Source organism: Syngnathus typhle, linkage group LG6, assembly GCF_033458585.1.
Source record: "Syngnathus typhle isolate RoL2023-S1 ecotype Sweden linkage group LG6, RoL_Styp_1.0, whole genome shotgun sequence".
NCBI lineage: Eukaryota > Metazoa > Chordata > Actinopteri > Syngnathiformes > Syngnathidae > Syngnathus > Syngnathus typhle.
The window spans coordinates 13,159,425-13,169,788 of record NC_083743.1 but is presented as its reverse complement, the minus strand read 5'-3'; the positions used below and the strand labels follow the sequence as shown (position 1 = coordinate 13,169,788).

General features: G+C 44.7%; 2 protein-coding genes across 3 annotated transcripts; one reads left to right on the top strand and one right to left on the bottom strand.

The window, feature by feature from the left end:
• The first annotated feature begins 173 nt into the window (after positions 1 to 173).
• Positions 174 to 4,406, top strand: vtna (vitronectin a). The gene is made up of 8 exons (XM_061281154.1): positions 174 to 331; positions 1,018 to 1,137; positions 1,216 to 1,656; positions 1,766 to 1,905; positions 1,973 to 2,129; positions 2,200 to 2,352; positions 2,720 to 3,226; positions 3,620 to 4,406. The coding sequence occupies exons 1-8, from the start codon at positions 274 to 276 to the stop codon at positions 3,736 to 3,738; spliced, it is 1,695 nt and encodes a 564-aa protein (XP_061137138.1). The 5' UTR covers positions 174 to 273; the 3' UTR covers positions 3,739 to 4,406.
• A 120-nt stretch (positions 4,407 to 4,526) lies between these two features.
• On the bottom strand, positions 4,527 to 9,890 carry scarf1 (scavenger receptor class F, member 1). 2 transcript variants are annotated; one of them, XM_061281148.1, is made up of 11 exons: positions 9,129 to 9,890; positions 8,849 to 8,910; positions 8,659 to 8,780; positions 7,928 to 8,468; positions 7,635 to 7,853; positions 7,386 to 7,514; positions 6,653 to 6,759; positions 6,435 to 6,546; positions 6,054 to 6,178; positions 5,824 to 5,961; positions 4,527 to 5,762 (listed from the first exon to the last, which is right to left on the bottom strand). In XM_061281148.1, the coding sequence occupies exons 1-11, from the start codon at positions 9,195 to 9,197 to the stop codon at positions 4,663 to 4,665; spliced, it is 2,724 nt and encodes a 907-aa protein (XP_061137132.1). In that variant the 5' UTR covers positions 9,198 to 9,890; the 3' UTR covers positions 4,527 to 4,662. The 2 variants fall into 2 exon arrangements, with proteins under 2 accessions (XP_061137132.1, XP_061137131.1); XM_061281147.1 differs by having other exon boundaries at positions 8,659 to 8,760; positions 9,129 to 9,888.
• Between the last annotated feature and the right edge of the window lie 474 nt (positions 9,891 to 10,364).

The window sequence follows — 10,364 nt, the reverse complement described above, 5'->3', positions numbered from 1 at the left end:
ACTAACATGTTGATAAGAAAGTGCATGGTTAAGAGACTTCACATCAATATAGTAAAAAAAAGAAAACAATGTCAACACATGTTGCTTAAATGTTACTTTTGTATTGATCTCTTCATGTGTGTGTGTGTGTGTGTTTACCCAAGTTGAAAGAATGCAGCATACTTGGCAAAAGCAAAGGCCGGACGTGGGGTGACTGACACATGTTTCCAATGATTGGAAGCACACAGTCCATCGTTTCTGCCTCATTCAGTCCTCTCCCACTGCAGAGCAAACATGAGCTTGTGCGCTGTGTTGCTCCTTGTGCTTGTCGCTCAGACCTTAGCTGCAGACGGTGAGTACAACCACGATTTACATTTACAATTCAAGTAAAAGATGGCAAACAGAAAATATAGAGGACATTAATGTGTTGCTCTAAAATGATCTGGTGTTAATCCACCTTTGCTCCAACATCAAAATTAATTTTTATGTTGATCTATTGTTAAAGTGAACACCGTGAAGTTAAACTGTAGGATTTGTTTATTGAAATAAATTAAACCATGATAGCTTTCAAAAATAACGTGACCTCTAACCTTTTAGGTAAATATGTTCTATTTGTTAGGCAGAATAACATGTACAGTGAGCTGGTCACAGTAGCTGCGGACAGTCTAAAATTGATACTTTGTTAAAGATTTTCGAGAATCTGAGCCATACTTGCATGAAAGGGGAAATGGTTCACTTGGTTGTCGTAACCACATGACTATGCTGCTCCTCTCCTAGTGCCTACTCCGGGTTGGAGTTTGCCTGAACAAAAAAAGCTAACAAATGAATGGTTGGGTGGTTGAAACCTCTGTACAATGCCCTAAAAAAATTTTTTAAATAATTAAACAAAACAACAATTTTGACATGGTGTCAGGTCAAATTGAGCGCAGCAAACGTTTTCTTGTGCTGAAAAAAAGCATCAAAATGATTTTTCACAGCCTTGTGTTTTTTCCACGTCACCTTCTGCAAAATGCTAACTTGACTTCTTCATACCTTTAGAGTCATGCATGGGCCGCTGTGAGAACGGCTTTGACTCGGAGAAGAAGTGCCAGTGCGACAGCATGTGCAAATACTACAAGAGCTGCTGCGTCGACTTTGAGCCCATTTGTGGCATGATGAGTACGAATCCCCGCTTGCGGTGTCACTGAGCTAAACCAAGATATTAAATAATTCAAAAAACATGCTTTCTCCTCCCAGCTCGCGGCGATACATTTGAGTTGGCGGAAGACGACGAAGATGATCTTGATAGCACCGTGCCATCCACGTATGAGCTGCCTTTTATTAGTCCCACTCCACCGTCCATCTCTGACTTTGCAGATAAACCAGAAGTCACATTAGTCATGAATAAACCTCCACCAAGATCTCCAAGAACCACAGTGTCACCTTTGGTAAAGCCCCCCGATAGCACCGAGGACAGTGTTACAGCGAGGCCTCCAAGACTCACCATCCCACCCACAGTGAAGCCCCCCAGTAGCACCAATATCGGTAACGCAGCAGATCAGACAACCGAACCTCCTACGACACCTGCAACCACACCTGGCACCACTGCGGCTCCTGACCCTGATGCTGAGACGTGCAGCGGCAGGCCCTTTGACGCCTTTATGCAGTTAAAGAATGGCTCCATCTTTGCCTTCAGAGGTGAGTCGCACTAACCCTATCTCAAGGGCAAGAACTAAATTGGAATCATGTAGATCCAACTATGTATACAGTCTTCTGAGTGAGTCTTTTTGGTCATTTATGTTTGCAGGTGAGTACTTTTTCGAGCTGGACCAGAAGACTGTACTTCCTGGCTATCCCAAGCTCATAAAAGACGTGTGGGGCATCAACGGGCCCATCGACGCCGCTTTCACCAGGGTCAACTGCCACGGGAAGACATACATATTTAAGGTACACATATATGTGATGTAACTAGGAAGTAAAATCTGTGTGTTCACACTGAGATGATTTCAAACAGGGGAACGAGTACTGGAGATTTGACAATGGTGTACTGGATGAAGACTACCCCCGGGCGATCAGCGTTGGCTTCGACAGGATTCCAGATCACGTGGACGCGGCCTTCGCCCTCCCAGCTCACAACTACAATGGCAGAGAGAGGGTGTATTTTTTCAAAGGTGAAATCATGTTTGGAATCACGTCACACACAATTGCTCAATCTTGTGCTTCTTTTTTGCTGTCATCAAGCGGACCAGTATTACATCTATGAGTTCTTGCACCAACCGTCCCACGGGGAGTGCGTCACCATGTCCGAGAGGTCTCCATCCACGCTGTTCACACGCTACACCAACGTGTACTCCAGAAACTATGAGGAGTTTTTCGGCGATCTCTTCTCAGACAGTGAGTTGTACTCTTAATGAGGTGGTTCGCAAACGCTGTCCTTACGTATAAAGCTGTTATCATTGAAAGGTTTGTTTTTCAAATTATTCTCTAAGAGTTGATGACTTGAAAATAATGCAATTTGCAGAGACTGTTTAGAAAAACAGTGAAAAACATTTGGATAGTAATTTGGAATGAGTGTGGTCAGTGCTTTGCTCAAGGGCACATTGACAGAAGTCAGGAAGCAGACTAGCTGTGTGCCATATGATTATTCCAACATCAAATATGTTCTTTGGCTCAAAAAGGGTCGGGAAATATTGCTCTAATAGTTTTTTTAATGACATGTGGGTGGCATGTTTAATTGGATTCCTTTGTCTGATGTGTTTAGTGCCTCAGCATAGCAGCCATTACCACTTTATTGACAAAGACTGGAAGGGTCTCAAGTCACCGGTGGATGCTGTCATGGCTGGCCGACTCTACGTCCCTCCACGCCGACTCCAGCCGGACCGACAATGGGGCCTGTACCAGCAGTATGGACAGCAGTACAATCAGCAGTACGGTCAGCAGTACGGTCAGCAGTACGGTAGGCAGTGGGGGCGAAGGAGGTGGAATCGCTCACCCGTCTGGGAATCCCTGGCTGAGCGGGGTATGAGCATGGGCCAGCAGTTTGCAGAGAGAGGGATGGACATGGGCCTGAGACTTGCTGAGAGGAGGATGGAGATGGAGGAGAGGCTGGGACGAGACTGGAGCCGAAGCTGGGATCAGGACTGGGACCAGGACAGGCGCAGGGGTGGCTACCGGCAAAACAACAGAGGCAACTACGACTCCAGAAGCAGGAATGATAGGTCCTACGGGAGGAGGCTGCCTGTACAGACCGTCTACTTCTTCAAAGGAGGTAGTGTGGTTTATAGTACATCGTACTTTCTGTTACAAATAGTGATGGTAAAATGAAACTTTAGATTTGCTTCATGAACCAGTTGTTATATTTATGGACTCCTCTAGATGGCACTGTTGGTTGTGTGTCGTATCAGTTTTACGTTTATATGACAAAACACATGACACGTGAGGCACACGTGCTTCACTACCTTTTCGGTTAAACACTTTTTATGGCAGCAGTTTATGATAACATTTATATGTCTTGTTTGACATTAGACATTTAACTTAAATGTTTGCTGCTTAAGGTTTTACAATTTAAGTGTGGGTTGTAATTGAGAGAGCCTGACAAAGTTCTTGAGCAGTTCCGTGTTCCTATAGCTGTCATTAACTTTTATTGCCCTGTGATGTGCAGATAAATACTACAGAGTTGACCTCAGTACCAAGAGAGTGGACCCGGCCATGCCTCCCTATCCAAGACCCATCGCCAAGTATTGGCTCGGCTGCACTGACACCAAAGGGTCTGAGAAATAAACTGAATAGTTTTTAGGGTGGACATTCACACTAGGTTTGGAGCACATGGGATCAGTGTTATGCTCAACTAGCTTGCTTGTCATCTTGAGCAAATATTGAAGAAGTACAAAGTCTTGCTGACCGGCTTTGTTTACTACCATTACCTAATGATATTACAGCGCAAATGTTTCAGGGGTACTGTTTCAGATTCAAAATTGTTAAAGACTGAAATCACCTGTAATCGTGCCATTCACAATCTACACAGCAGTTACGAATAGTTTATGCTTGTTTTGTCATATCATTCCAATTTACCGGTACTCATTTATGTCACACCATTATGTGGTAAATTCCAAAGGAACTGTCATATAAGCTTTTTACTTTTTCATTAACACATTTCTAAACTTTTTATTACTGTATAATAATATATCAGTTTCATGATTGCATTTATTTGGGGGGCATGGCATATACTTCTGCCTTATAATGAGAAGAGTGTTGTCTGTCCATTTAGATTAACCAATCAGGTTCATTGGCCGATAAAGGGTTGCAAACTATTAAAATGAAAATATGTAGACGTAATCCTGCAACAATATCTATAGGAGAAATGGGTTGTGGGTTGTTTTTTTTAATTAAACACTGGGCCACCTTTGCTAATATTTATCTGTAACAAATAAAGACATTACTTAGCTGCACCGCCCTTTTCTGCTGTATTGCTATTTTGGACCATTCACCATATTCATAAATATCAAATTTCACCTAAAAAAAACCCAGATAGTAACTGTTAGAAACAATATTATAAATGTTGCTCTCAATATTATTATATTACTGTTTATTTCTAGATTAATATAAAGTGCATACTGTACAATGTATGTTGTGTATTCCTATTCTCCGTATGTACATGTATGTTAAGTTTGTAAATATACACTATTTCATTACAGAACAGTACATTTATGCATTTGTGTTTGAGGTATACGAGTGTGTGATCATGACGTTTTCATAGCATGGCTCCTCTTTCACATTCTCTACTTCATCTTCACCGGTCCTGACTTCAATAAGAGTAGCAGCGTCCCCTGCTGGCCCAACAGTGAAGTAACTGCTTTCAGTTTGTCCCCCACTGGGCTCATGTTCATTACTTCTGCCAGAGTCCTGAAAGTCAGGTGACGCCACCTCTGGAACGCTCTTCAAAATAGACGACAGCGGCCTTTTGAGAGGAATGCTCTCTGACGACCCTGTATCGCAAGAAGCCGTTTGAGGAGTGTTTTGTGAAGCGTGTTTCCTCCTCACGGGTTTACTGATGGCGGGTTCGACTCCTGGAGGGCCGCCCTGCTCCCACACGCTTCTCCGAGCCCCGAGTTTCCTCCTGGGGGGTTTGGCGATGGCTTCTGAGTCTTTGGGTTTACTTTTGCCAGGCTCCTGCTCTCTTTGTCTCTGGAGGCTTCCAAGACGCCTTAACATGGCCTGAACAGGGCCTTGGGAGCTCGGCTCCAGCTTGGACGTGGGCCGCCCTGTCTTCCCTACCGTCACGTACACTGTGGTGACCTTGTTTGGGACACCGGGTGGATGATCGGAAGCGGACGTGGCCGATGCTTTATGTTGTGGAGCTGTGTTGGACGTGGTACGTCTTCGTCCTGATGTGGTCCGAGATGTGTTGTTCAACTTTCTATCCTGCTCCTGGTCCACAACCTCATAGCTCAAATCTTGGTGATCTGTTACCTGAACTTCTAGGCCATCTTCCCTCTCCTCAGCATCAGCTTCATCTTCCTCGCCCGGCCCAATTGAGGACACTAAACCCCCGCAGGTGGATTTGGCTTTGCGGGGGTGCCCGGACAGAGAGGTGACATCTTGAGCCGAGCCACGTCTCTCCTTGGGGCTGAAGCGGGTGCCCTCTGCAAAAGAAACAGACGGCCGCTTGGTTTTGGCAATGCTGGAAGTCCGGGGGATGTCGAAGGGGGAGGTAATGTCCTCGCTACTGAAGCCTGACGGGTCCAAGAGCATGTTACACTTGGAGCTCATCTCCTGGAAGTGGCTACCCTCCATTCCTGAGATATCTGTCAAAGAGAGCGAGAGTAGATTTGCAGCTTAGCACTCAGAGAAGATCACGTGAAGTACCTTCTCTCGGGGGGACGCAGTAAAGAGCCTCCCCCTCCTCCTCATCACTGTCGAAGGACGACCCTTCAGTCACCCAACCCGAGGACGGAGGCTCAATGAAGCTGTGGTTGAACGTTAGCTCTGGGTCATGGTGAGACACTGTATGGAACATGATATTCAGTCAGTGCTAATATGCAACCATAAAAGTCCTCTTTGCAGCCCAGGTGTTTTTTAGAATGACTAAAGCTGACCAGTGACCCGAGGGAGGCCAGAGGACCAGTCAGAGATGCAGGGTAGGGCGGCACCAATGTTAGCCAAGACGCTGTAGACGTGATATTTCATCCGCACAGCCAGCCCTCCGTCTGCCACTGTCATCCTGGTAAGAAGGAAGGTACAATAGGTGATCCTTTGATGGCTTTTCACTCAAAGACACAACATATTTGTCACCTGATTGAATATGTCAACAACTGGATTGCAACATGTCTCACATAAATGGCAAGTATGGATGAAACAACCATAGCGGAAGAGGAGGAAAAGGATTTTACGTTAATAAGTGTAAGAAATAACAAATTCCACATTTTGGTTGTTCAGTATTTCGATGTGTGCACTATGTACGTTCATGTGATCCTGACCTGTCTTTGCTATCTGCCGGAGCTCCTCCACAACATAGACAACAGCAGAATATAGCGAGGACCAACAACAGCAATGGAAGTAGTAGGCCAACCAAGAGAGCGCCTTGGCCACCTGACAAACATATATAAACACAATTACACATCAGGCATTTTACAAATTCATTCAGATTGGATGTAGGAATTGCTGGATGAAAGGATGAGTGGATAGATGGACATACTGTTGGGGCAGGCACCAGTGACCGGGTGACAGCTGACCCCTTCGCTACACTCACAGGCTGAGGAACAGTTGAGCCCAAACTGTGCACCTGAGCAACTGCTGTTACAACTGAAAACGATAGGGAGAAAAAGAATGATGTCATTTCTCCACAGTAAAATATGGCCTCTGTGTTTAGGCACTGATTCACCATCTATTTTTATACTTTCAACAATATAAAGGCGAATAAAAGGGCGGTTGTCAGAAAGCATGAAATGAAATGAGTATGCTTTTATTTTTTGCTTTAACTTGTTTGTACATGTACACAGACGCTTGTAATAACAAAAACAAAATAGTCTTTTCACTGAACTTGCTGCTATAATAATAATAATAATAATAATAATAATAAGAAGAAGAACACCAAATCAGAAGCCTCATTCCACTTTGCGTAAAGTCGAAAACATCTTCATTCAGCACTGAACGGTGGCTTTACAGCAGGCTCCCCTTTTTTATACATAGGTGATCGATTTCCTGGGCTACTCAAATGAAGGCCAAAGTAATAACTGATGCCATCATTCATCACCGTCACACCTCCAATGGGGTTGTGTTTCTGTTTTTATTTGACCTCATTAATAAAAAATATTGTTTCATAAGAACCATTAAGCTTGATACATTTTTGATGATGTGTTACAATCAAATTGAAGCAAAATTGTGGATGAATTTGACGAATGAATTCTGTGTGGTGAAATGCAGCTCACCTCTCCCCCTGAAAGCCCGAATGACAGATGCATTTTCCTGTCACGTGATGACAGTCTCCATGGTAACACGGGCTGCACAGGAAGCGGCAAGCCTCTCCATACGTCCTGTCGGAGCAGACCTCCTCGCACCTGGCAAGGAAGCAATGATGACCCACTAGAATAAATTCAAAACATCTCTGTATTGGATGTCTTTACTGTTTGCTGTAGTAAATCAACAGGCAATAAAAAAAATGTGTAAGCCCTGCACACCTGGGTCCTGTCCATCCCGCATTACAGCTCCAACAATTACCACTTTGGGGATCGCAGGGCTCGTTGTTTCTGCACCGCGGGCACGTCTCCTGGCAGCTGTTACCGTAGTAACCAGGTGTGCATAGTCGGTCGCACTGTGTCCCATTCCAGCCCGTCTCACAAGATGCACATGCGCCGTCAGTGGAGGCGCACACTTCATCTCCTTTACAGTGTCCACAACTGAGATGAGAATTGATGTTATGCAATATGATGAACGGAAATGAAAAATGGTGGGGAACACTGTACACACAAACCTCATTTGACACCCAATGCCGTACATCCCAGGTTTACACGGCTGATTGCAGTCGTCGCCTTCGTACCCCGGATAGCACAAGCACTGCCCGGTGGCAGGGTCACAACTACTGTGTGTGAGGTCACAATTGCAACGCCGGTCACAGTTGGGCCCCCACCAACCGGCCTCGCACTCACACAAACCGGTGCGCTGGTTGCAATGCGACAAGTAGCAGTTGCAAGGGACGGGACATTTCAGTCCCCAGTGCCCTTTGTGGCACTGACAGCGGCCCGTCAGTTGGTCGCATCCGGGTCCCACGGAACCCCCGGGGACACACTGGCACGGTTTGGTGCAAGTGGCTGTCCACCAGCCCTCGTCGCAGGTGCAGTTTCCGTATACGGGGTGGCAGACTCCGTGGTGGGCGCATTTGCAGGCGTATTGGCACAGAGGACCCCAGCGGTTTTGGTTGCAGGTACACTCACCTGTGACGGGGTGACAGCGGCCATGTGGGTGACACGGGCACACTTGACGGCAGTCTGATGCCCAAAACTCTGGAGGACACCCTGTAATAAGACCACAGGACTTCATAAGAAGAAAAAAATGTGACCAATCATAGAGGGCAGAGAAAAATGCAACAGCCTATTGGACTCTTGAAAATGTAAAAACTTGGTGGGACAGAATGAAATATTTACTTTAATGACTTGTAGAGCCAAAATTTCTCAATAATGCTGAAATTATGCGGTGTCTACTCACGTGTTTTACAGTGAGCTCCATAGTAGCCTGGTGGGCAGCGACAAACTCCAGGATAGACACAGAGCTCATTCTTCAGACAAGCCTGATCACCCTCACACACAGCTAAATACACACACAGACCACTAAAAGCACAAACTACACAAAATATATCAAATTTAAAAAAAATATGAATCGGTTTGGCCAAACTCACGTATTGTGCACTCTTTTCCATCCTGACGCCAGCCTGTGCAGCACACAAGTGTGGGTGGATCCCTGTAAAAGTGTTTATAAACTAAATTAGCTCGGTTGAGCGGACATTTAACAAGTGGTGATGAACGAGACAAACGGGTGAACTCTGAACCTGCATAAACTGCTTTCAACTCCATCCACTGAAGTTTACTAGCACGCTAACAAGCTTTCCTTCCTGGCTTTATAAACACATTGTCAGGTGCCCGCACCAGTGGCTCACATAATGAAGTCGAGATGTGTACCTGGGGTTGTGGCAGACATTCCTCCCGGCTGAGTCCAGCATGAGTGAGTAAGACAGCCAACAGCAGCATAAAGTCGTCAAAGTTCTGAGGAGAACCTTCATCTTCTCCAAATCTCTTATGTTTGTATTCCCAGCTCTCTCAAGTGTCTCTGTTTAACGAGAGCCGCCCTCCACCCTTCCCTTGTTCTCTTTCTCTCTCCACTGAGTCGTCTTGCAGCAGCAATGCAGGGGTCAGAGCCACCGAGTTTCCTCTTCCCATTTCCTGGGGAAGCTGAAGCCGCTTCCTTCTATTCAGCCAGATAGGCTTTTTAAAGATGGGGACATACACATCAACGGGGACTGGCTGTTATTACACAAGCACCTAATGTCAATGTTTGTCTTGTTCCCAGAAGCTACACTGGTCCCATCATCCAGGAGATGATGCACACAGCTACAATGTAATGCAAAGTGTGTTTTCATTCACCAGTAAGTCTAATTGCAAGTCATGAAATACAGTCAGGTAGGTTTGGGGATTCGAAATAAAACTGTCAAAATCATGATGTGATTGAATAGTTTTGCCGAACTTTTCAGAGGATCCGAAGTAGTACTTGAGCTCTAGAAATTATTTCCCAAGCATTCAATGCAGCAATCTTCAATTAAAATTCATGTTGATTATTTTGAGTTAAATGTGCTTTAAAATCCTGGTTAGAATATTATTTTTCCTTTAAAATTAAACTTTTCCCCCAAATAATTATTTTTGCACTGTGCATCATTTTAGTCATTTTAGTCAGCAATGTTTTATTTATTTACTTTTCTTTTAAATGTTTTAAATTACCGTTTTTTTCCATGTATAATGCGCCCCCATGTATAATACGCACCCTAAAAATGGCATGTCGATGCTGGAAAAAAGCCTGTACCCATGTATAATACGCACCCAAATTTTGACTCCTACTTAAGTCCATAAAGGTAAAATTATTTCAGAAAAAAGATCATCATTGGGAACAACCGGATGTTATTCTGCCGGTCAGTATCACTGCGCATGCGCTAGCAAACTCGATAGCGAAGAAATGTTTCGGATTTGTGTAGGGTACATTGTGACAGCAAACGAGCAGGTGATCGAGCAAGTGTCTGATACGTGAGCATTGTGTTTGTATGGAGCGTGTTTGAAGTGAACAGCAGAGAAGAAAGCGCATCTGTAATGGCGGCCTCCGTATGATATCCGGATTAAAAAAAAAAAAAAAGAAATTGTACCCATGAT